The sequence below is a fragment of the Sorghum bicolor genome, chromosome 2 (genome assembly GCF_000003195.3).
Source record: "Sorghum bicolor cultivar BTx623 chromosome 2, Sorghum_bicolor_NCBIv3, whole genome shotgun sequence".
NCBI classification, from domain to species: Eukaryota; Viridiplantae; Streptophyta; class Magnoliopsida; order Poales; family Poaceae; genus Sorghum; species Sorghum bicolor.
Window position 1 is genome coordinate 65,071,924 of NC_012871.2, and position 25,374 is coordinate 65,097,297.

Below are 25,374 nucleotides of genomic sequence, written 5' to 3' on the forward strand. Positions count from 1 at the left end.
AGAGTTGATGATTATTCTTGGCCATCCCTTGGTGATTTATGAGGTTTCTTGAGCCTTCCCTATGAGAGATCACAAAGATATCTCTAGTGGATTGCTCGTGGCTTGTGGATCCGCATCTTGTGTTGGTTGTGTGGCACCCGATTGTGGGTTATGCGTGTGGGACATATTAGCGCGTGAACCTCCAACTGGGTGATTTGCCATAATGGAGACTAGCTTGTCGGCAAGCATGTGAACCTCAGAAAAAAAACAGTGTGATTGATCTCTTGCCACGATAATATAACCATTCTACTCTCTTGTATTTACCTTCTAGTGTAGCTAAGCTCTTTAATGTAATTAGTTTTGAGAGCTAGCTTGTTGATTGAGTAGTTTGGTTAGTGAAAGCTCTTTAGTTAGTGTTTGAGAGCTCATTAACTTAGATTTAGTGACTTAGCCATTGCTTGTGATTTAGAGATCATAGCTAACTAGAATTGTGGATAGTTGGCTTGCATTTTGTAGTGCTAATGCAAAACTTGTATTACACTATTTGGTTGTCTAAGCACTTGGCTTAAGTGTTGTTGTAGATTTTTTTTAAGGTATTGACCCCTCTAGATATTTAGAACCTTTCAACGCACCACCCTGCCTCGCACCCGTCAGCCACCGGGTGACTCCACCCCACCCCCAGCAACACTGTGTCGCTTGCACCTGTGTTTAGGTAAAGTAAAATTTGCCCTTAAAGACATGCCCTCATAATGTGGACCACAAGATTTGCTCTGAGATTCGTGACCAGCAGGAGAGAGATAATTTTTTATTATCTCTTTCCTGCTGGGCATGAATCTCAGAGCAAATCATGTGCTTCACAGTGAAGAGGGCATGTGCCCTTAAGAGAGAAAAAAATTGTGTTCCCCGTGCTCGCCTTGCGCTTGGCAGCCCAGCAGCTCTGCGTCCGATGGACCCACGCTGCCCACCCCCGATGCCCTCGCAGCTCGCGCATGGAGCTCTGGTGGCATCGTGCCCGCGTGACGGCGGTGACTCCGTGCCTGCGGCTGCACGGCTCGGTGGGGGCAAATCTGTCCAACGCGTTGGGCCCACGATACCTCGCTGAGCTGGTTGAAGCTCGTTTTTCTAGCTCCTGTTCTCTGTCTCTCTCCTCTTGTCTCAGCGGTTTCCCATGGCTCTCGACGTGAAGCAAAGCCGTTTTCTCTCGTTTGGCTGATGGAGCAGCAAAACTGCTCCTAAAGCTGATTTGGGAGCCATATATACCAACGGTCACAAATCACAGGGCGTGGGCTCATGGCGGGCTGAAAACTCACATTCCTCATGGGGTTCTGTTGAATTCCTATCTCTTGCAGTTCTTGCTGACTCCTCCCCATGCCGAGTTCTATTTCGAACCATCTAGACTGTGACTTGGTGGTTTGGCGGGCTGGCGGCGGCGGCGAGGACGAGCGGCACGCCAAGCTCGTTTCCTGGTGGCCCCTGCAGCTTGCGTGTGCGCATTCATGCGACTCTTTGGGACGTGAGTACAACAGTTGCGGTAGAGTACTTACGGCGCCTAGGGCCTTGTTTAGTTCCGAAAACTGAAAAGTTTTCGGAACTGTACCACTTTCGTTTGTTTGTGGTAAATATTGTCCAATCATAGACTAACTATAGTTAAAAGATTCGTCTCGTGATTTACAGTCAAACTGTGTGATTAGTTTTTGTTTTCGTCTATATTTAATGCTTCATGCATGTGCCGCAAGATTCGATGTGATAGGGAATCTTGAAAACTTTTTGAATTTCCGGATGAAAGCCTAGCTTGGCACTGGATGATTGGATGGACAGCAGAGGATCAGAGTCGGAGGTATTATCAGTCTCCTCTTGTTCCAGCATGAGGACAAGTTTCAGATGTCATCGCTGACGACGATGGTTGGTCAGCCGATGGACGGCAAAGGCAATCCGATTCTAGCCCGACATGTGCAGGACTTGCGAAGCTTATGGGTGTCGTCGCTCTGTTTTGTGGTTTGGTAGAAATTAGAAAATGCTTACTTGACCGCCACGCATGTAGAATTGTGTGTAACGTCATACCCTATGTCATCTTCCCATGCTGTGGCTGGTGGATGCACTCTGGTGTGCTAATCAACCAACCAACCATATAAAGCAAGCATGTCCCGTAGTATCTATACGCAGTATATGGATTTAGTTCCGAAAAGTTAAAAGATTTCGCTACTGTAGCACTTTCGTTTGTTTGCGACAAATATTATCCAATCATGGACTAACTAGGATCAAAAGATTCGTCTCGTGATTTACAGCTAAACTGTGTAATTAGTTTTTGTTTTCGTCTATATTTAATGTTTCATGCATGTGTTACAAGATTCGATGTGACGGGAAATCTTGAAAACTTTTTGGTTTTTAGGATGAACTAAACAAGGCCTATGTCCAGCTGCAGGTGTGTTGTTGTGGCCAAGTTACAATTTGGAACTGCTTCTTGTGACGTCAGTTGTCGGATCTTTGACAGCAATCTGAAAATACAATACATTATCACCGCTGAATAATGCTGATGCGCAGCGTTTACGTGATATGCAAGCCAGATTAGTCCATAATATATATATATATAATTAACTCACGTGCTTCCGTCACGCACCCATCGATTTTCCACACACAAACGTGGTATAAAAGGTTGTGCCCTGCCGCGCTCTCGCACTTCACAATCACTCGATCAGACACTCACAGTGACACAGCTCAGTGAGCGAGCGCCGAGCGGTGACCAACCATATGGCCGACACATCATCGGAGCGCAGCGACATCCACGTCCTCCTGCTCCCGTACCCGAGCCAAGGCCACATCAACCCGATCCTCCAGTTCGGCAAGCGCCTCGCCGCGGCGCACCGGGGCCGCGTGCGGTGCACGCTCGCCGCGACGCGGTTCCTGCTCAGCAACAGCCAGCCGTCCGCGTGCACCGGCGGCGACGCCATCCGCATCGCCGCCATCTCGGACGGCTGCGACCGCGGCGGCCGCGCCGAGGCCGCCGGCGCCGTCGAGTACCTGTCTCGGCTGGAGTCGGCCGGGTCGGAGACCGTGGACCAGCTGCTCCGGTCCGCCGAGGCGGAGCAGGCAGGCCGGCCCGTGGACGTGCTGGTGTACGACGCGTTCCTGCCGTGGGCGCAGCGCGTGGCGCGGCGGCGCGGCGTCCCGTGCGCGGTCTTCTTCACGCAGCCGTGCGCGGTGGACGTGGTGTACGCGCACGCGCGGGCCGGGCGGGTACGGCCGCCGCTGGTGGGCGACGAGCCGGTGGAGCTGCCCGGCCTGTCGGTCGCGCTCCGGCCGGTGGACATGCCGTCGTTCCTAGCCGATCCCAGCGGCTACCCCTCGTACCTGGACCTGCTTTTGAATCAGTTCGACGGCCTGCACACGGCCGACCACGTCTTTGTCAACTCCTTCTATGAGTTGCAGCCACAGGTACGTACGTGTACGTCGTTCAACATCACACAGAACTGTCCTGGATAAGGTGGTGACCAATGAATCGTTGACATCTTTGCAAGGAATCGGATTACATGGCGTCTGCATGGAGAGCCAAGACGGTGGGTCCAACAGTGCCGTCGGCCTACCTGGACAACACCTTGCCGGAGGACACGTCCTACGGCTTCCACCTCTACACCCCGCAGACGGCGGCGACGAGAGCCTGGCTGGACAGCATGCCGCCGCGCTCCGTGGTCTACGCCGCCTTTGGCAGCGTCGCCGAGCCCACCGCGGCGCAGATGGCCGAGGTGGCGGAGGGCCTGTACAGCTCCGGCAAGCCGTTCCTGTGGGTCGTTAGGGCGTCGGAGACGTCCAAGATCCCTGACAAGTTCGCCGACAAGGCGAACGAGAGAGGCCTCGTTGCGACGTGGAGCGCGCAGCTGGAGGTGCTAGCGCACCCGGCCGTTGGGTGCTTCGTGACGCATTGCGGGTGGAACTCGACGACGGAGGGACTGAGCGCCGGCGTGCCCATGGTGGCGATGCCGCAGTGGTCGGATCAGCCCGTGAACGCCAAGTACATCGAGGATGTGTGGAGAGTGGGCGTGCGGGTGCGGCCAGACAAGGATGGTGTGGTCAGGAAGGAGGAGGTGGAGAGATGTGTGAGGGAGGTGATGGATGGCGAGAGGAGCATGGAGTATCAGCAAAATGCAGCTGACTGGAAGGAGAAGGCTAGGAAGGCCATGAGTGCAGGTGGCAGCTCAGATAACAACATCAAGGAGTTTCTTGGCAAGCTAGGACTGAAAGTCTAAATGAGTTGCTTGGGTAGAAATCTTCGAATCCTTTGGTTCTGCATTTGTTACTTTCCCTAGCGAGCACTGTGCCTCTCCTTAAAACTCCATCTGCTATTAAATAATGTGCATATTTTAAATGTAATAATAAATCGTGGAAGATGTTGGAAGCCTCTACTACTATTACTACTACTATTAGTATTATTATTTGAATTATCATAGCTTCATTTCTTAAATAGAGTTATGGAAGCCTTTCTTATTAAGCATTAACCCTTGAATCCCTCAGTCAATGTGGTCTGGCAAAAGATTTCTTTTATTTTCAATTGTCATGACCCTAATATATAGTCTCAAAAGGTCAAAACAGTGACATTCTAGTATTGAAAATCTGTTCTATAAAAAAAAATGTTATTTTACCTTCACAGGCTAGGTTAGTAGGAGCCTGTTAAAATCACACCGCCCTGTCCATGCGTGTAAATTGGTGGCACTTTCTCAGTGTTAGTGGAGTTTTATGACAATAAATAAGCTGAAATGTCACGGTAGAAAATCGTACAAAACCTTTTTATATAGGTAGCTTTATAGAAAATAAAATATGCCCAGTTGATGGTATAGTAAGATGTCAGCTAGCGACATTTTCCACCAAATCATGTGCTTGGTCATCATTTTCAACTATTTCGGCACAGAAACCGCAGTAGGTTGAAAATGTAATCTGCTGTTGTAGTTGCAGGCCGCAGCGCACGCAGCTGAGGGACCAGCCATGGCAGAGCAAGATTCAGAGCACAGCATCCACGTTGTCTTGCTCCCGAACCAGAGCCAAGGCCACATCAAGCCGATCCTCACAGTTCGGCAAGCGCCTCGCCGCACACCGCGGCGTCCGGTGCACACTCGTCGTGACCCGGTTCGTGCTCGGCCAGAGCGGCGAGCCGTCCCCGGGGGCGGGAGGCGCCGTCCACATCGCCGCAATCTCCGACGGCTGCGACCGCGGCGGCTACGGCGAGGCCGGCGGGATCGAGGCGTACACGGCCCGGCTGGAGTCGGCCGGGTCGGAGACCGTGGGCGAGCTCCTCCGGTCCGAGGCGGCGGAGCAGGGGCGGCCGGTGCGCGCGCTGGTGTACGACGCGTTCCTGCCGTGGGCGCAGCAGGTGGGGCGGCGGCACGACGCCGCGTGCGCGGCGTTCTTCACGCAGCCGTGCGCGGTGGACGTGGCGTACGGACACGCCTGGGCCGGGCGGGTGGAGCCGCCGCTCGCGCGAGCTTGGTGAAGAAGAGCCGCTCGACCTGCCCGGGCTCAGGCCAGCCGATCTGCCGATGTTCTTGACCGACCCGGACGATCGCGGGTACCTGGACCTGCTGGTGAACCAGTTCGGCGGCCTGGACACGGCCGACCAGCCTCAGGTGCGTACTCCACTCCATTGCCGATCGAGCTTCTCAGAAGCCGCTGGCGGTAGACAAGCAGGATCCGAGTACGTGTGCTACTGCTCACTGAATTTGTTGTTCATGTGTCGCAAAGGAATCGGACTACATGGCGTCGACCTGGAGAGCCAAGACGGTGGGTCCAGCGGTCCCGTCGTCGGCGTACCTCGACAACCGGTTGCCGGACGACACATCCTACGGCTTCCACACATCTTCACACCTCTGACGGAGAACGGGAGAAGACGAAGGCATGGCTGGACGCTCGGTCGTGTACGCCTCGTTCGGCAGCATCGCCAAGCCAGACGCGGCTCAGATGGCAGAGGGTCTGTACAACACCGGCAAGGCCTTCCCATGGGTCGTCAGGGCCTCGGAGAGCTCAAAGTTGCCTGAAAACTTCACCGACATGGCCAAGGAGAGGGGCCTCGTCGTGACATGGAGCCCTCAGCTTGAGGTGGTGGCTCACCCGGCTGTCGGGTGCTTCGTGACGCACTGCGGGTGGAACTCGACGATGGAGGGACTGGGCGCCGGTGTGCCGTGTGCCGATGGTGGCGATGCCGCAGTGGTCGGACCAGAGCATGAACGCCAAGTACATCGAGGACGTGTGGCGAGTCGGCGTGCGAGTGCGCCTGGACGAGGACGGTGTGGTAAGGAAGAAGGAGCTTGAGAAGCGTGTGAGGGAGGTGGTGGAAGGAGAGAGGAGCTTTGGAGTACTACATCCGAAACGCTGCCGGTTGGAAGGAGAAGGCCAAGAGGGCCATGAGCGAAGGCGGCAGCTCCGACAAAAACATCCTGGAGTTCCTTGGCAAACTTGGACTGTAAAACTAAATGACCGAGGCAGGTGTCTTTGGACTTCATTGTTTCAGTGTCATTTGTCTTCTGTTATATTGCTCTCTTTCCTGGGCGGCTGGGCCCTTGTTGTTGTGGAATTATGTGCGGCATTTGATGCAGTAAGGGCACTCACAATGCAGAGTCTAAAGTTATTTATTATCTCGAACAATATGAATTTGGAGTCTAAATAAGACTTGGAGTCTTATTTTTTCTACCTCTTTCTTCAATAAATATGTTGTCACATCAGCAAAATACCATAAATAATATGTAATTAAGTGTCTTGAACTCTGTGATAGTCTTGCATTGTGAGTGCCCTAATGCAAGTCAGTTGTGACAGTGAAGTAATTTAAGAGGTGTTTAGTTCCCCATAAAATACAAAATGTAAAATGTCAACTACTTTGAAATGATGGAATATGAAATGCCAAAGTTTCTAGGGTCACTAGTTATTTTTTTTATCTGCTCCATGCATGTGTCGCAAGATTTGATATGATGAGAATTTTTAAAAAGTTTTTGGATTTTGGGTGTAACTAAACAAGACCTAAATATTCCGGCTGCTCTATTTTGGGTGTAACTAAAGAAGACCTCTATTTGTTAAATAGTTATAAATTTGATCAAGTTTATAAGAGGATATCAAATAGACGCCATTCAATTCATCAATATATATATATATATATATATATATATATATATATATATATATATATATATATATATATATATATATATATATATATATATATATATATATATATTCTCATAATATACGCATATTATGTGTTATAAGTATATTTTTTTTGAACGGATTTAGTACAAAGCTTACGACTAAACGTGTCGTATGTTAGGCATTCATCATCCATTACTCGGGAAAGTGACATTGCAACCACAATTGCAGTAGGACGAGCGCAAGGCAGCAGGCAGCAGGCCTGCCAAGTGCGCGGATCTGTTGGTGGGCCGGGCCTGCTGGTGCAGGCCGAAACCGGAAGAGTGTATCGTTTCAGAGTTTGTTATGCTGCTGGTCAGCTACTGCCACTTGGATTAAGACGACTCGAATCTTTTCTTTTAGGAACGAAACAATTGACCGATGTTTTGTAGCCTTGTTGGTTGTAGTTGTAGGTATACCATGTGTCTCCCCCTTTGCGATTAAACTGAGTGCGCAGGTCAACTTGACAAGCCTGGGCTTGACCGAGAACGAAACAAAAACAAAGCGTCTTCTTCTTTCTAGAGGCCCTTGTTTGACCGATCAAGGAGCGAAACGCTGCATTTGTAGTCAGGTCAGGGGAAGGGAATCCCAATCCCCAAGCGTAGAGACGTAGAGTACGTATGGAAGAGAAACCTGGGGTAGTGGTGGTGGCGTGCGGTTCCTGTCTAGCTGGTGTAAAAATCCCCTCGCCCTCCTCCTGAATAGAGGTAGTTTAGTTAAAAAAGCTTCGTCTCGCAAATTATAAATAAATTATATAATCAGTTATTTTTTTTATCTATATTTAATGCTTCATACATGTGCCGTAAAATTCGATGTGATGGAAAATCTGAAAAAAAATTTAATATTTTTTGAAAACTAAACAAGGCCTAATGAGCGGACCGGCCACAGACGGTTGAGAAATGGAAGGAGGCCTGGACTAGAAGCATGGAGATTTTTTTTTTGACAACAACATATAATAATATACTCCCTCCGTCCCTGAAAGAATCAATTCCTAGGATCCGTGCCAGTCAAACTTTTTAAAGTTTGACTAACTTTATAGAAAAGAGTAGCAACATCTATAATATAAAATACACATTATATGAAAATATATTTTATGATAAATCTAATAATACTAATTTGATACTATAAATCTTAGCATTTTTTTCTAGAAATTTGGTCAAAGTTTAAAAAGTTTGACTTAGGACAACTCTAGAAATTGATTCTTTCAGGGACGGAGGGAGTATTAAGGTAGCAGCCGAAGTACATGTATGTATATATTTAGTTTCTACTAGTCATCTAAAAATAGCTAAAATAATTTTAGTTGGTTAAAATTTAGCAAGGGAAAAAAATAGGGCCTTTCTCTATGGAAGCATGGAGATTGAAATAATGTTTGGGCTGCAGAGATAGGCATGATGATTGTTTGGCTGGTAGTGGAGGAATGGTATGGTGGCGACGGGGACCTGAACCACCCTTGCTTACTGCTGCCTTTCAAAGCATCGTCGTGGACCAGCAGCAGCAGCAGCAGTACGTGCACTCCACAACAACCGATCGATCGATCGGCCGGATTAATAAACTAACGGAAGCAAATTAAAGCCAGGGCACCAATGCAAGTGAACGCGTGCGTGATGATCACTTTTTAATCGTGCTGAATTGACCATTTGACCCGTGTGCTGGGTCGTCTGCTGCTGCCTGCAGATGATGCTCTCTCACACTCGGTCTGGACGCGGTGACGAAGAAAACACAGAAAGGAGAGGCATCCCAGCTCTCCAACCAACCCACCCTCCTACTAGTCCGTACGTTATACACAGTTACACTTGCCCTTGCAGTTGCAGCGTTGGCACTGCACACAGATGGGCAGATCGACGTGCACCTGGACGGACCTGGGATTCGACCAGGTTATCATGCTGTCGAATAATCGATATCGATGAGAGAGAGAGATTCGTGCAGAGAAATTAACAGAAGAACAAAGCGAGATGCAGAGACAAGCTAGTGCTCGATATATCTGTGCCTTGGTGGTTGGCCACTTGCATTGGCCTGTGAGAAAAAAAGATGCCTTTTTGTTTTGATGCGTCATTGATCACAAAGCAAGCAGCTTTATTAAGCTCAGCATGATCTACCACTGTACTACCATGATCGACACTGTCGCCACTGTATGTATATGGCTGCCTTCTAATCTAACTTTTGGAAGCAAAGCAAAAGCAGTATTAGCACCATGCCGGTCTCCTTTTGCAGTTGCCGCTCTTCCAGTGGACCAACAACCGGACTTTTCGACTGGGCTGTGTGGGTCTACAGTTAGTCGTGCTGGTCGCAATATGTTATCATCAGTTGATCACCACGCGTTGGGCCCGCCATCGATATTACAGGGGCAAAGCCAAACATCGGTGTCAGAAAAGAAAATTAACGTGTGGGGTTCATGATATATATGCATATGCTGATATACATGCCATTTGCTGCTTCTTTTTTTTTGCCTGCTCACACCAGTGACGTTGATCGAGAGAGCCAGCCATATGGCCGCCAGCCGTCTTCATCTCCTCCGTCCCCAAAAGACAAAAAGAGAGAAACACCACTTGCATGTGCGACTGGTTCTCATGCATATGTTATGTCGCCACCAGACGAATATATCAATAAAAAAAGCCATCAAAACTAGAATGGAAGTAATTTAAGTCACTTCTGTCCAAAGATTATTACTGACATTGGAAAACATATAGACAAATATTCTCCAACGCACGGGGTCGGTCTGGTCCTTGTGGTAGGTGCCTATAATTGATACGATGTCACCCGTTAAATTCGCTATAACGTAGGAGTACATAATCAGGCACCAAGATGTGATCTATTTGCCTAGAATCATATCTTAATGGTATTATGGTAGAGTCGGCTTTTAAGGGCACTCCCAATATAGAAATAGAAGTGATTTCTCCATCTTAGCTACGACAATGTGTGAAGAAATTAGGTAGTTACGGTTAAGAGTCGCTTGCGGGAGTGTTGATACGACGAACAACTTGTATGCAACATGATTCTGCCCCTTGTCTACGTTGTCTCTTTGTAAAACTTATTTTTTAATACAGTACGACACGTTCATAAAAAAACATAAGAAAGCAAAGGAGAACCACAAACGGGGAAGACAATCGTACCCGTGGATTCGGGCATTGACGAGTTTCGTATCTGCTGGGTGTAGGCATGGGTACGAAAACTCACCTATGGGTACATGAGCGTCAGGTACCTATAAAGATGTGGATATCAAATTTTACCTGTGGATATCTGATAGATACCCGCAATTTGAAAATAAATATGAATATATGTAACATATGTCATATACATATCATGTCGACGGACTCAATTAATATATATTTTGTAGCCTATACATAGCATGTCAAACTATAAAGATGATATTTCTCATGGATGACTAAATCATATCATGAACTTGTAAAAATCAAACTACTACAACAAGAAGAAAAGTGATTGTGTAAGCTGTTAACTTGTTACTTTAGACTTTATTAAGTTGTCTTGTGTTAACTTGTTACTTTAGACCTTATTAAAGTGATTGTATTAAGTTGTATTATAATAACTTGTGAGCTATTGTATATCATCTTATTGAACTCTATGTAAGTGAGATTAATCGTATTTGTGTGTCATTAAACTATAATTGATTGATTATTTAATTTTTAATATCACTAAAATTTTACTATGCGATCTCTTTTGAATATACCTCACGGGTGTTCGATACTCAGGATACCGCTGGACACGGATACAAAATCTTACCTTCGAGTATGCTGACGGATAGGTAAATGCTTTTATCCGCGTAGTACTCGACCTGCTGCCATCCCTAATCTCACGTGACCTTGCGCAAATGGTGAGGAGAAATAGACATTATGCGGTCGTCTTGCTGACAGTGTGTGTGTAGCAAATAGTAGTTATTTAACTTATTTTTTTTAGAGTTATCAATAAGGACCCTCTCCTAAAAATAAAATAAAAAAGCGCCGGAAAAAGTTTGCCTTTTTAACGCAAGGACGAAAGAAGGCAGCAAAGTCGCACACAATTATTCCCCCACGGGTGAAAATAGAAAAATCAGGAGCCGGAGACTACCGAACGTGTGCTCACTTCCTCCAGCAGTCGTCGTCCTCGATGATAAGCAGGGGAGGTGGATCACTCGAACCTAATAAGTGAGCTTCCAGGTCGGGAGAGGGACCGCCGCTGGAAAACTTTGGAGGCGCCCAGCTTCCAAGATACCCACTAGCTCCCAGCCTCCCACCGTGTTCTTTCCACCCTTGGCCTTGGCTGATGCTAGGAAGATGGAATTTTTGGAGCTTCAAGACAACCACTTCTAATCCCTGCGCTTCAGGCGCCCCTTGCTCCCTCCGTGTTCTTGTCTTCTTGATTTGTCCTCTTTTTTCTCGTGGTGAGGAATTATCTTCCTTACTTGTTACTTGTTAGGGGATAAGACGTTTTTTAGTCCTCCTTGAAATTTGTATGCATGCTAATTTATTGATTATTTTTTGCAGTTTGAGGTGATATCTCGATTCTAAAAATCTGCGAGATTTCTTCTCCCTGTTTGTATGGACAAATTTGGGAACGAACCCTAGTCTGTGTCTCAAGCAGCCAAAGTAGTGTTCTTGCGGAGCAAAGCTAAAGCTGCAGCAGTTGGTGAGGATACAGGAGAAGGGCTTGTTGGATTCTGCAAAGACACTCTTATTGGCTGATTTTTTTTTTCCCATAAACTGGGGCCGGATTTGCGGAAGTGCAACCCTCTTGGATTAAGCAAGAACAAAGCCTCGCAATTTTAGGATTCGGCACAATACCATCCAATTTGATCTTGGACATGGACAAGCAATCCAGCACCCGGCATGGCACCCTAGAGAAATTGAAGAGCTTCCGGGGGATAGAGAAGCAGAGAAGCTTCAAGTTCTTGTCCATGGAGAAGCAGCAGAGCTTCAAAAGGAACAAGGACAGCCCTGGGAAGCGGGGTGACACCGAGCTCCACCTTGCGGCGAGAGCTGGCAGTGTTGCACATGTCCAGAGGATCCTTGCGGAGTGTGATCCAGAGCTGGTGGTGGAGTTAGCTGCTCGCCAGAATCAGGACGGTGAGACTGCGTTGTATGTGTCTGCTGAGAAGGGGCATGTTGAGGTTGTGTGTGAGATTTTGAAGGCTTCTGATGTGCAGTCAGCCGGACTCAAGGCCAGTAACAGCTTCGATGCATTCCATATTGCGGCAAAGCAGGGCCATTTGGGTGAGCTTTCATTCTTTCATCATTATTTAGTTGTGGATTAGGCCAGTGCGAATTTGGATTCACTGGCTTGCACTGGCAGTTCTATGTGATCTTTTGTATTGGTCATTATGCTTGGAGTTGTTATGTTTATAAAAACTGACTTGTATCTCATTGACTTCTGCAAATCTCTATGATCATGAAGGAACTGTTTCCCTCATCTTTTTCCCCTTCAGGAACATAGAGTATTAAAACAGTGACACTGAGTCCCTGATTTCCTTTTGCTCAGATGGCTGATAAATTTACTTTGCTGATCTGGTCTAGATTACAACCTACCATGTCTGTCTTTCTTGGTTTTACAGACAAATTGTTGATTTCTCAGAGTTGGCAGTTTTCTACAATCTTGCCATGTTGTTGCGTCTAAATCAAAGAACTGGCAATCCTATATCTAGTGAGGAGATAAGCTCGCTACTACTTGTCTGCTCAGCTAGAAGTCTTCACCATACCAATTAGGCTATGCAATTTCTGATATTTGAGTTAGTATGCTGTGTTGAAGAGCAAACTATTATACAGTTGTTATTTAATCTTATTTTTCAAAACGTGTGTATTCTCTTCTTTCAGAGAAAGATGTCATATTAGTTCAATTTTGGTCTTTGCAGATGTCTTGAAGGAGCTGTTACAGGCCTTTCCCTCATTAGCAATGACAACAAATTCTGTAAATGCCACAGCTTTGGACACTGCTGCAACTCAGGGCCACATTGACATTGTTAATCTTCTGCTAGAAACAGATGCAAGCCTTGCTAGGATTGCAAGAAATAATGGCAAGACAGTTTTGCATTCAGCAGCGAGAATGGGCCATGTGGAGGTGGTCACTGCACTGTTAAATAAGGATCCAGGGATTGGTTTCAGAACAGATAAGAAGGGACAAACAGCTCTACACATGGCTTCAAAAGGCCAAAATGCAGAAATTCTGCTCGAGTTGTTGAAGCCTGATGTCTCAGTTATCCATGTAGAAGACGGCAAGGGGAATAGACCATTGCATGTTGCAACTCGAAAGGGAAACACCATTGTAAGTGACGTTATCTCAGAATGTTCTGATTTCTGCCGCGGTTTGAGTCTTCTCGTTTTACATTTTAACAGTCAGATGTTTTATTGTATTTATGGTTGAAGCTATGTTGCTCAGGAGAATTACTAAAATAGAGTAATCACATTTGTGAGATATTACTTGCTTAATACTTAAGTCTCCAATGTTTTATAAAAGAATTCTAAGAATAATTTGCATCTTTTCAGGAATCAAACATTATACTAAAAAAGAATACTTTCTTCCTTTAAAAAAGCAAGGAATTTCTAAGAGGTTTTGGATTGAATTTTGCTCAAATGCAATTTGCGTTTCAAAGTACTTATTACTTGTGCTTTATCTGAAATTCGTCTGTTCCTTTCAGATGGTTCAGACCCTAATATCAGTTGAGGGGATTGAAATCAATGCGGTTAATAGAGCTGGAGAGACTGCTTTTGCTATTGCAGAGAAACAAGGTAATGAAGAGCTCATTAACATCCTGAGAGAGGTTGGTGGAGAAACTGCAAAAGAGCAAGTAAATCCTCCTAATCCAGCAAAGCAGCTTAAGCAGACAGTCAGCGATATCAGGCATGATGTTCAATCACAGATCAAGCAAACACGCCAGACCAAAATGCAATTCCAAAAAATCAAGAAGAGAATTCAAAAGCTCCACATTGGTGGGCTAAACAACGCCATTAACTCCAACACTGTTGTTGCAGTGCTTATTGCCACCGTTGCCTTTGCCGCCATTTTCCAACTCCCTGGTAATTTTCTGGAGGATATAACTCAAGCACCTTATCCAGACATGACCTTGGGGCAAGCATTGATAGCCAGTGATCCAGCCTTTATAATCTTCTTGGTTTTTGACGCTTTGGCTCTCTTTATCTCGCTTGCTGTTGTAGTAGTCCAGACATCTCTAATTGTTGTTGAGCAGAAGGCCAAGAAGAAGATGGTCTTTGTGATAAACAAGTTGATGTGGCTTGCATGCCTCTGCATCTCGGCAGCCTTCATAGCACTAACCTACGTTGTCGTGGGTCGAGATGATGAGTGGCTGGCTTGGTGCACAATGGCAATCGGCACTGTTATCATGGTGGCCACTCTCGGTTCCATGTGCTATTGCATTGTTGCTCACAGGATGGAAGAGAAGAGCATGAGGAAGATCAGGAGGACCTCCACAAGCCAGTCATTTTCCATATCAATTGACTCGGAAACGGAGCTGATGAACAGTGAGTACAAGAAGATGTATGCCCTTTAGGATATCGGCCATGCTTGTCATCTGAGTCATGTATATATTGATACCCATTTGCCTGAGACCAGTCCATGGCATTAAGTGGGATTGACTCAATCAAAACTATATTTAGTCCTAGAACATGGCACCTGTATCAGTATGTAACTGCAGTCTGCAGCCTCCAGCCAGGAACATAGGGGTGAAGTCTAGGTGATAGGTGTAGCCACTTTTTGTTGGCAAAATACAAATATTGCCAAGCATGTTGTCCCTATCTTATGCTTATTTTTGTGGATGGCAGTGAAAACCATGAGATTGTATCTGTATAGTAGAATAGTATGGAATAAGTTGCCCTTATGTCAAAAGTTATCTGGTCGTGGATGCTCTTATGATGCAACATGAGACTGGAGTAGACTGGGGCAAAAAAAAAAATTGGACTTTGAACTGGAGGAAACTGAGACAGACTTTGTTGACCGTTGTCGTTACGCGGCATTTGCAGCCGTTCTGTGAAATATAAATGCCTATGGGCTGTTATGATCTCCGAGTTAAGATATGACCGAAAAATTGACAAAATTGCTGCTCTTTCAATTGGAAAACAAGAAGATATTTTAGAATGCAGTCCATCATCACCTCTAAAGCCTGTTCTTGCGTTTCCAGCTGGTTAACCATGGTGTCATCGGCAGTGCTCGACAAATTCAGATACCCTGAAGCATGTATGCCAGCTGTTTGGTCCACCGTAGTCACGTAGAGCGACTGAACACTGCGCACGCACAGGGTGACTTGTGGAATTGGCAATGGACCAGATCACTTCAGCCCCATCAATCATTCAGTTAGAAGTCTGCAGACACTTCCGCATGCCGCAAACAACAGGCGGCAACTTGATGGTCACGACGAACAGAGGGAGAATATTTTTGTGGAGAACAGTGGGTTCCCGTCGGGGTCAGTTCCATGTTTCAACAATTTTGCTTACTCGTGTAACAGTCTCCGGTGTTCTACTGTGTAATAGTGGTCAACCTTTGTGCTTCTATTACATATTTACATGGGAATATGGGATACTTTATACTTACAAGGCTTAAATTCAGAAACTTCTACGGGAAGTGAAGTGCTGATCAAGATGGAGACGAAACCATGGGTTGACAGTCGGAAGAATTTGCGCGGTTATGTACACGTTGCTATCTTCTTTTCTGCTAAAAGCGCAAGAGTCTATTCCTTGGAGTCTAAACTAACTGCTTCTAATATTTCAACACCTTGCAAATTAGGAGTTGTATTTACCGACTTGCTGTGTGTGAACGAGTGCATTCTATGAGTGAAATAATATTTTGTGTTAGAATATATTTTTCTCAACTTGTGATTGTGCATTCAGCACATGGTGCAAAATCTCCGTCAAGAAACTGCAGTGATTTGGGATAGTGAAAAGTCCCCATCCAAAAAGCTACATGGTGAATATCACCAACATAAAACATTAACTGCTAAGAACAATCAAGTTACGCGTATTGTCATAACTTAAGGCAACTAAGTTTATTCCAATAACTCAATAGGTGTATTTGCATACATTGGGTGGAAATTGGATGTTACTCTTTCTGCATTCCTTCCTGAAGAGAGCGTCCCATCTACTGATCAGCTGAAACCACCGTGTTCACTTCTTAGCATGGCTTCCAAGCTTTGGTCTCTGCTGCTTCTCTCCTGCTCTCCTTCCCTTTAGCACCGCATCGGTGGCACTGGCACCCTTACGGGCAGTAGGCACAACGCCGGTGGCAGCTCTGCTCCTCCCTTTCAGTGTTGCTGTAACCTGCACGTTGTCTGTTGTTGCAGCAGCTGGGCATGACAGTCTCCTGGTGATGACAGCATCCACCTTCTGATCCTTTGCACCAGCATTCAACCGAGGTTTCGTTGCGGTTGCTGTAACGTTCTTTGGTGCCTTGTCCAGTCTTGCCACATTCTTGGCTTCCTTTGATGGCTGAGATTTGTTGCCAGAAGTTTTCTTGGATGCTTTGGTGGCTGCAGTAGTAGTAGCTGTTGTTGGCGCTGCAGGAATTGAATTGTGCTGCCTATTGGTCAGAGGTGTATAGCTGGACTTCTTATCCATTCTGTAAGCTGAGTCCTGATCTTTAGATGGAGTAGGAGCTTCTCTGTTGAGTTTTTTCTTTGATGATGAAGAGCTGGGCCTCACTGTCGGAGTTGTTACAGACGTAGTGGAGCTGGAGGTAGGTGATTCAGACGTTGTTGATGCAGTTGTAGAGTCAGGATTGCTTGAGAACTGTACCAGTTTCACAATATCATTGAAAGATCAAGGAAAGATGAACACAACAATTTTTCTATTCCTTTTTTATTTTTGATAAACCTTATACTACTGTGTACCAATATAAAATATTTCTCTGTGGCTTCGACATAACTTTAGAACGGATATGTGCTGACATGTTAGATACACCAGTTTTCAGCAAATTGTCTGAGAAGATTGGGTGATTGCTTAATGGAATGTTTTGCACTCCTGAATCCTGATGGAGAATTCTAGCTTGGTGAATTAACTTCATCATTTATGCACAAAGGACGAGATATGAGTGCAAACATTCATCATACCCTTGAAGTTCTGATTGGCTGAAGTATAGGCAGCTCCTTCTGAAAAATCATCTGGGATGAGTTGGCTTCCATCTCAAGGGAGGGGAACAGTGGGGTCGCTGGAGGAGTCTTGAGCCTGAAAACGAGCTGCTACGTTTTACAATTCAACTGAAGTAATGGGTGCATCTGGATGTAATTAAAACTAGGGATCTATATGTGTTTACCAGTCGTAATCATGCTTTTCGCCATCTGGAAGGAGGTAATCTCTCTTTCCTGAAGGAAGCTTGAACATGCGACCATCTCCTATATTCAGTCATCAGAACGCACTCTCATCAGATGATCTTTTATGGAAATCTAATTAACTGCACTTTTCTTGGTCGTTTTAAGATATGGTATAAATCATTCAATCAAAAATCAAAATCCTTGTTTAGTAAAATGAGATGAGAATGCATAAATATCTATTCGACTAGCTCTAGACCCTAGACAGTGATAATAATAGATGAAAAATGGATGTCATTGATTGATATTAACAAGAACAGGTGAATAGAAGTAAACCCTCACCTTGAATAGCTTCAAACTCCACCGAAAACATTGGCTCAAGGAGGTTCATATCTCTCTCTTTCTCATGCTTATACAGCTCCCCAAACAGAACCAAGCTCTCATCTTCATCTCTCCCAACTGGGACCGCAGTAGGTGTGCCCTTCGCCATGCCAGTGAATTTCTTCACGCGATCCATCTGCAGGGTCTCCAGGCGTTAATCACAAGTTTTTTTTCCCCACAGCAATCCACAAAAAGGCCCTGAGACGCTGGGAGAGCAGGAGCATATATCACCGTGTCCTGCCACACAACACAGGTAGCCAGAGAATACTCTAGGCACCAAAACTGTGCCGGCAATGCTGAAACCATCCCTGGAGCTCCACGCGATGTGAACAAATGTAACAGATGTGTTGGTGAAAGGGACAGGCATATGCCAATGCGACTGAATGGGCAAATTGTCAGAGTCGACGATTCATTCGGTTTCGGTGTGTTGTTCCGTTCTCCTTGGCCTCCATATGGCACAAATGTGTTTTTTCTTCAGTTTTTGTTTTTTGTCCTTTGCCTGCATGCCATCCCATCTCCATCGGTAGCGGTTTCCATATGGCGTTTTGGTAGAGGCACGTTGTGTCAGATTCAGAAATGAAAACCATGGCATGAATTGAACAGGAGCTGCTGGAAGGTGCTTCACCTGATCACATCTGATTTCCCTTCCCGCCTTGACACCTCCCCGGCTCCCCAAGTTCGTCCGGGTTCTCTCACTCCACTTGCATCTTCATCTCGAGAATCTCCGTCCAGGGCGGCGGCGCAGCGGTTGCCATGGCTGGCCCGCGCCGGGAAGAGGGAGTAGAAGCACCGCTCGCCGTGAGGCATGAACGCCGGGCCCCTGGGGAAGGGTCGCTGGGCGCCTGGGGCAGCCCAGGCGGGGCCAGGGCCGTCACCCCCCTGCCCAAACAATTAGTTTCAGAAACATCAGTTGACAGACCTCCAGACTCCAGATCTGAAAACGTCTCACAATCCTGTCTGACCTTGCCGCAGATGACCAAAGGAACCCTTTCGGATTGCGTTGAGCCGTCGAAGCAATGAAACAAAAGAAATGTACAAACATGCTACGCGTCTGCCGTTTCAGAGTGGGCTATAAATTCGCAGTAACAGAAACTGACACCGTGATAGAGCACACCACGGCGGTGAGATCAACAGTTCAACAAGGCGGTGCGTCACAGTGTTAATTATTATTATTACGCTCCCTATTTCACTTATTCCAGCAGCTAGAGCTGAACATTACTTCGTGTTTGCTCCAGAACCATTACAGCCAGCGAACATCACTTTGCCTCAACTGAAGCTCTCCTCTACATGACAAGCAACCTCTTCTAGGCTTTTCTGGTAGATTCACTTCTTGGGGAAGCGTTGAGCTTAACACTGGGCGTTCCCTCGCCGCGATTCGTATGCCTGCCTGACTGCATCCCAGAATGCAGGCACCGCCTCTGAGTCGGGAACTTCTTTGAAAGATGGGAGGTAGTTTAGGTCCACTATGACATGGTCTCCGGTGCCTTCTTGAACCTGCATATTCAACGAACACTCACTAAGCAGCTATCTTGCTACAGCACTGCTTTTGGATTTCCTTGTTTTACATATCCTAATTAGAGAGAGAGAGAGAGAGCAGCCGGAACCATAATTGCTTGTAGTTGTACGGAACTTCACGAGCATCATAAATATGTAGGGTCAGAAAATATACTTACAACGACATCAAACCCAAATATTGTAAGTCCAAGCAGTCCCTTTAGAAATTTCGCAGCCTCTTCTACTAGATTGGCATCTAACAGTTTGCTATCTTGCACCCCGGTTTGCAGTTGCTGCTCCTTGGTAGCCACTGGAAGAGTCTTCAAACTGAGACACGCCAGATTCAAGCATACCTCAGTGTTATAGTACCAAGCTCTTACAATGGAATGATAATAAAGCAATCCAGGGCCAAGATAAGAAATAAAATTCAGGTGGGGAGCAAATCCCCCCTGTTGAACTTTTAAAAAAAAAGGCAATCCAGCACTTTTGATTACCTATTAAACGTAAGAGATTCACCTCCTGATGATGACTTCAGAAAGCGTGCATTGGGCATTGAATCTCTAACAGCATAGAAAACTTTGTCTCCAATCACATAAAATTTGAAAATCTTGGATCCATGATCCACATATTCCTGTAAAATGTTCCTTAGCTGGTGAGTTACTGAGACCTGTACAGCGAAAGCTAGAGAAGGAAAGAAATTCAAGAAAAGGCACGATGTTATACTGGTACCTGTAGTACAGCAGGAAGGGGCACACTTAGGTTGCTAAATTCTTCAATTTGAAAAACTAATGCCTGCCCACAGCAACAAATGTGATTCAGCTGATCAAGTGGAAAAGACAAGGCAAACTCTGAATTTAAAAGGTTGGGTTTGTAGTGGTGGACTGGTGGGAGAACAATGAATGATTAATTTCTTTATGTAAAGGTGATGATTCAGAAAACTGACTTAACATACGGACCAGCATGTAAAACAATACAAAAACAAAGATAAAAATCAAACCATATTGTGGGCATCAGCAACTCCACAAGCGACTTGTGGCTTTACAATGAGTGGGAAGGATAAATTAGCTTCTGCTAGATGCTTATCTAATTCACCATCATGAAAATTGTCAACCTGTTCTACAAAATAGTTAGTCAGGAAAATGGTAATACTTGAACTCTCAGAAAAAGGGACCAATAACTCAAAGAGTAACCATATCAAAATTACCTTCAAAGAATATGGTGCTCGAAGTTTTGGCTTTCTTTCAGTGCTAAGTTCTTGCAACCGGACAAGGATTTTTTGGATTTGAAGACGATCGAGCAATGGGTAAATATTTTTAAATGAATCCATGACGCAAAAATCAGGGTGCTCTTCCACAAACCTGATTTAACAGAGGGCTGCGGTGAGACAGAATAATGAAGTCCAACAGAGCAGATAATATGTTTAAAGCATCAAATATTATTGAGAAAATCTCCACTTTTCAATTCTCAAAGTAGCTACAGAACACATGCCTACATTTGCCTGTTACTTGTTGTTTCAGTATGACCAGTCTCCGCAGCCAGAAATGGATAGCAAACTGAAAACAAGTCTCCCCATATGTTTGCAAAAATTAGTAGAAAGGCAAAAGGCTCCCTAAATATTTCTGCTCTAGATTGATCAATGCACAAACAGTTGGGTTGATAGAGTTCAAGCTTCTTCATGACAACTCCGATAAGCTGCGATTTAACATTGTCCTGGAAACAGTTTCAGAAATAGTGACTTGCTCTGATAGTCGAATATCAGTCTATTCAGTACAGAAAGTTGGTAGGCATAAGATAGCTCCCCAGAAATTATGTACAATATATCAGAGAAAGACAATAAGAGATTGTTTTAAACTGATACCATAACATCATTACTTGAGTAAGATTTTAAAATATTCACATGCACACACAAGAAATTACTCCCTTCACATCTAAGTTGGTTAGTGCTTCATACCTTATAATTTCAGACATTCCTGCAGAAAATGAAATCCCTCTTGGAAAATCGATGGAGCAGTTTGGATCGATCTTGACAATCTCATCGGTTATTTTGTGGAGGACCATATCAACTTCTTGCAGTTGCAAACTTAAAGGAAGCTCGAAAGAGAGGGGAACGAAGATAAGATTGTCCTTACTAGGATATATGGGAAATGCTCCTCTCTGTAAGCAAGATGAAAAAGCATGATGCTCATGCTGGAATCCAACACATAGTTGTTAATATTCAGTTACACTTTAAAGAAAACTTGCCTTTGCGAAGTCTTCCTCACGGGATTTTTTCATTATATATCCAATCACCAGAACAGATGAGCCACATATTTCCTAAATCAAAGAGGGAGACACTTCAAATTAATGCACACTGTAATTACAGAAAGTGTTTAAGCAGAAGGCAAGGACAAACTTACCCTTTTTATTAGAGTAGCCAAGGTGAGAATCAACTCCTGAAGCCTCTGAACATTTAAAACACCAGGAACATCTATGCTACATTCATTACCTGGACCATTGAAGAGTATCAGTTCCCATCAACACCCACGAGGAGCCGAGGACAAATGTTCCATTATGTAACACAGCAATCGCCACATATCTTGTGCAAAATCCTAATATAAAATGACCTGCTAAAAATAGCATGAATAGAACCTGGCTTTTCAGTTCCAGTATAAGCTTACCTACAGAAAGAACTCTCCAGTTCTGATTCTGAAGCTCAGAAATTAAACCTTTGTCAACTCTTGAAGTCACATATAAACAAAAACTTGTCCGGCTCCATTCTAACATTAATTCAGTTGGAGAAAGATTCCCACTTTTTGCAAGAAGCAGTATAGAGTCAAACAAGTGTGAGCTTGCAACCTTTTGAAGAAAGCCTGACTAATAAAAGGAAATATGCTGTTATTTTTTTTTCCTAAAAGACACAGTTGTTAAATATTAGAACAAGTACAGAAGTATTTTCATAACAGTTGCATAGGGACACATTGAGTGATATGGAAGTTTCGATAGTTAAAAAATCCTTATACTGAAGCAAATAGGCAACACATGTCTTAACTGTTGAAATCAAAGGCAATGACTAAAAAGTCCATTTTTTCTGATATGAAGGAGATAATTACATATGATCAATTGAAAATTCAATGGTCCCATATTTCATGAAGAACTTGACATGATTTATCATGCACTTGATTATATCAGGACATATGCTAGAAATATTGGACCATGCCTAAAGATTATTGAAATATATGACAGTCATCAGAAATTTAACAGGACATGCCTTCAGAACAGCAGTAATAAACTGTCTTTCCATTAGAAGTGACTGGTTTCTCATTTATTCTTATTAACACAATGTCATTCTTTGATGACAGCATGATAAGCTAGAGTACCCCATGGGCCATGGATAACTAAGTATGGCAAGAGGAAGCAAATACTGTCGATACTTCTGAAGAGACAGCTTCAGAGGGTTATAGATCAATAGAGTACCTCATTAGATGGCATGCCCTCTGCACAGCAGATTGCCTAAAAAAGGAGGATATAGTCAGATGTCTATTCATTCCACATGTTTACTGAAATCACAGTCCAAAGCATAACAGACAAAAAAAAGGTAAGCCATACTAATGTGGAAGCAATGTAGGCTCATTATACAAATATATCATAAAACAGTGCTAAGAGTACTGCGTTTAGATAAAAAAAAAGTTGGTAATTGCCCATCGCTTGCTCAGTTTATGAACTCTTGTAAGTTCTACTGATATACTGACAGCAAGCATTGAACTGTTAGGCTAAAACTTGAACACAAGGAACAAGCATCCCATCAACCACATGGTGTTAAATGGAATCCTAAATTCCAGACAGGAGAAAAGAATGGAAAAATTGAGCCTTTAGCCAACTTCCCGGGGCAATCTATCAGCGAGAGCATTTCCTCGAACAGTACGCCACTATGAAACAGTAAGATCTCAGTCAACTCATCTATCTAAACAGACAATGACAAAATCGCACCGACAGACCAAAAAAAGAAGTCACTCATACCACGCTCAGGTTGGAGTAGCGCAGGCGCCGCAACAGCTCCTCCACCCCGGGCCGCAGCGCCACCGCCGCCGCCGCCGCCTCCCTGGTGGAGGAGGGATTGAGGAGGAGGGAGGCATCCAGCACGAGTCGTACAGACCGCCCCGTGGCCATGGCTTAGGAAAGGGAGATGCCAATTGCCAACGCCTGGGTTCGGTTTCTGGCTTTCTGCTCGGCGTTGGCACTACCGCACTCGGGGGCTGCCGGGCTGGAGCTGGACGCCTGAACCTGGAGCCGGGCATGGGAAAGGGGAAGCTCCTGATCGGTAGGCCCAGGTGTCAGTGGCAGGCGTGGCCCCCCACGGACGCATGGGTGGCACCTGGCGGGAGGAAGGCGAACAGATGTGCAGCGCAGCAGGTCAGAATTCAGGAGTCAGAATACACCTGTTATTATTCCTTTTCCTTAGCAGCAAAATAAAAAAAGAAATCAGCCTAGCTTTTCAACTTTCAGCCTTTCAGGGAATCAGATCCGTTGCCTTCATCATCATCAGGGGAAAAAAAATATCTTTCTCCTTTTGTCTTCCCAGTCGAAAATTTCACTGGTTTATGTCAAGGTAATGCAACAAGTGTTTCGCCAAAAGAAAAAAAAAGGTAGTGCTACAAGTTCACTAGTTCAGTGATTTGCCAAGATGCATATGTTCCTTCCATTTCCATGTTAGTAGAGCACAGTATTTCATTTGCCATCAGCGAAAACGCAAGTTTTTTGCTTCGCAGCAAGCGCTACATTTCACTCGATTTACAAAAGTTGTCCTCGCGGCACATGCTAACAGATTCTTCCTACGCGCCACTGACGCATCCAAAGAGGCGCATGCTACTGAACCTCCGGGACTTGGACGACAGACCACGCCACCCATCGCCGCCGACCGGCGGGAACGGCTTGTCCCGGAGACCCTCCTCGGGCAGTGCCCGGCCACCCTCGCCAAAGGAGAAACCGCGCTCGTCATCGGCCGACGACCGCGCGGCGAACCGGCAGCTCTGGCTCCGAGGAGGATGGTCGTAGGCGCCGGGGAAGCGCTCGTGTCCCCATCCACACGTTGGCGGAGCGCCGGCGGCGGAGGAGAGGCGCTCGTAGTCCACAGCCTGCTTCGCTGCCCTCCGCTTCTTGATCGCGCCGCAGACCAACGGAATGAGCCCCTCCATGCTCATGTTGCAACGATCTGCTCTAGTGCTCTGCACCGCCGACTTCAGCAGCAGCTACCGATCGATCGAGATGGGGATTTTTTTTTTCTGGAGCAGCAGGAGGAACATGAGTCGATTCTTGGCTTCTTGCTAGCTTGATGCATGTGGAGATGGCAAGGAAGTGGCTTTCATGTTTCAACGAACGATGATTCTTATAGGAAACCAGAACCAGATCATGCATGATGTCATAGTTTTCACTGACTTCCCCGTTGTTAGCCGCCGATGGAGCATGCAACCAAGGCATCCCTGAATTTTATAATCCTTTGCTGACTACCGCTGAGATATGACTGCACCTGCAACTGGATCTGCATGCATGTGAAGGTCTGAAATGCATCTCCGGTTCCATTTGTATATGTTTCCTCTACGACCACCGCCTGTTTGTTGAAAAAAAGAAAAGAAAAGAAAAGAAAAGGTAAACTCAATCAGAGACTTCACGTGCACTTGCGATAATCTCGGGTAGTGATGACTGGCTGATGAACATGACATTGCCCAACGGCCATATCCAACTGATTACAGCTGAACCTCGAGTTAGTCTCCATTCATGTGTAAGATCATATTCAGACGACGCTAATACGTGTGCAGGTATGTATGTGCTAGGTCAAGGCTGAGCTTACCTGGACCAGCTGCATCTAAACATGGAGGGAATATAAACAACATCCTTTTTTTTCTGTATAACCATCATTAGGCACTTTATTCATTTGTGTGGTAATGAAGGCCATCACGTCCCTTGTCCGTCCCCATCCCCATCTGGACCGGAAAAAAAAGGGTTGGGCCGGACCCAAAAGACGGGCCGAATAAGGAGTGGACTCCCCTAAAATTCATCACAGCAAATAAGGCCTATATATAATCACGACACGGTCAAAATAAATCATGACACGACCGCCGCTGGTCTAGGGCAAGCAACACCGACACGAT

The 25,374-nt window shown here is 45.5% G+C and overlaps 4 protein-coding genes and 1 pseudogene across 5 annotated transcripts; 3 read left to right on the forward strand and 2 right to left on the reverse strand.

Moving 5' to 3' along the window:
• Positions 2,479 to 5,054, forward strand: LOC8054855 (UDP-glycosyltransferase 74F2). 2 transcript variants are annotated; one of them, XM_021453804.1, is made up of 3 exons: positions 2,479 to 3,411; positions 3,495 to 4,233; positions 4,918 to 5,054. In XM_021453804.1, the coding sequence occupies exons 1-2, from the start codon at positions 2,728 to 2,730 to the stop codon at positions 4,218 to 4,220; spliced, it is 1,410 nt and encodes a 469-aa protein (XP_021309479.1). In that variant the 5' UTR covers positions 2,479 to 2,727; the 3' UTR covers positions 4,221 to 4,233; positions 4,918 to 5,054. The 2 variants fall into 2 exon arrangements, with proteins under 2 accessions (XP_021309479.1, XP_002460531.1); XM_002460486.2 differs by lacking the exon at positions 4,918 to 5,054 and having other exon boundaries at positions 2,481 to 3,411; positions 3,495 to 4,415.
• Positions 4,954 to 6,535, forward strand: LOC8059012 (annotated as a pseudogene).
• Positions 11,171 to 15,138, forward strand: LOC8059013 (ankyrin repeat-containing protein At5g02620). Its single transcript, XM_002460488.2, has 4 exons — positions 11,171 to 11,512; positions 11,616 to 12,341; positions 12,977 to 13,386; positions 13,760 to 15,138. The coding sequence occupies exons 2-4, from the start codon at positions 11,933 to 11,935 to the stop codon at positions 14,627 to 14,629; spliced, it is 1,689 nt and encodes a 562-aa protein (XP_002460533.1). The 5' UTR covers positions 11,171 to 11,512; positions 11,616 to 11,932; the 3' UTR covers positions 14,630 to 15,138.
• On the reverse strand, positions 15,979 to 23,680 carry LOC8054856 (inositol-tetrakisphosphate 1-kinase 6). The gene is made up of 17 exons (XM_002462633.2): positions 23,246 to 23,680; positions 22,703 to 22,738; positions 21,907 to 22,102; positions 21,646 to 21,734; positions 21,491 to 21,562; positions 21,201 to 21,403; positions 20,454 to 20,607; positions 20,247 to 20,360; positions 19,979 to 20,041; positions 19,744 to 19,880; positions 19,429 to 19,576; positions 19,117 to 19,249; positions 17,997 to 18,082; positions 17,717 to 17,891; positions 17,380 to 17,458; positions 17,177 to 17,291; positions 15,979 to 16,856 (listed from the first exon to the last, which is right to left on the reverse strand). The coding sequence occupies exons 1-17, from the start codon at positions 23,393 to 23,395 to the stop codon at positions 16,236 to 16,238; spliced, it is 2,571 nt and encodes an 856-aa protein (XP_002462678.2). The 5' UTR covers positions 23,396 to 23,680; the 3' UTR covers positions 15,979 to 16,235.
• LOC110432847 lies at positions 23,847 to 24,714 on the reverse strand. Its single transcript, XM_021453805.1, has one exon. It carries the CDS (start codon positions 24,424 to 24,426, stop codon positions 24,058 to 24,060), a length of 369 nt encoding a protein of 122 aa, XP_021309480.1. The 5' UTR covers positions 24,427 to 24,714; the 3' UTR covers positions 23,847 to 24,057.

What these genes read in the sequence shown, in the direction of transcription:
- LOC8054855 (XM_021453804.1), top strand. Translation starts at nt 2,728, where the DNA reads ATGGCCGACACATCATCGGAGCGCAGCGACATCCACGTCCTCCTGCTC. An exon ending in TCTATGAGTTGCAGCCACAG is followed by an intron (nt 3,412 to 3,494) that starts GTACGTACGTGT and finishes CATCTTTGCAAG; the next exon opens with GAATCGGATTACATGGCGTC.
- LOC8059013 (XM_002460488.2), top strand. Translation starts at nt 11,933, where the DNA reads ATGGACAAGCAATCCAGCACCCGGCATGGCACCCTAGAGAAATTGAAG. An exon ending in GGCAAAGCAGGGCCATTTGG is followed by an intron (nt 12,342 to 12,976) that starts GTGAGCTTTCAT and finishes TGGTCTTTGCAG; the next exon opens with ATGTCTTGAAGGAGCTGTTA. An exon ending in CTCGAAAGGGAAACACCATT is followed by an intron (nt 13,387 to 13,759) that starts GTAAGTGACGTT and finishes TGTTCCTTTCAG; the next exon opens with ATGGTTCAGACCCTAATATC.
- LOC8054856 (XM_002462633.2), bottom strand. Translation starts at nt 23,395, where the DNA reads ATGGCCACGGGGCGGTCTGTACGACTCGTGCTGGATGCCTCCCTCCTC. An exon ending in TGGCTACTCTAATAAAAAGG is followed by an intron (nt 21,563 to 21,645) that starts GTAAGTTTGTCC and finishes TCTTTGATTTAG; the next exon opens with GAAATATGTGGCTCATCTGT. An exon ending in TTGCTGATGCCCACAATATG is followed by an intron (nt 20,042 to 20,246) that starts GTTTGATTTTTA and finishes TGCTGTGGGCAG; the next exon opens with GCATTAGTTTTTCAAATTGA.
- LOC110432847 (XM_021453805.1), bottom strand. Translation starts at nt 24,426, where the DNA reads ATGAGCATGGAGGGGCTCATTCCGTTGGTCTGCGGCGCGATCAAGAAG.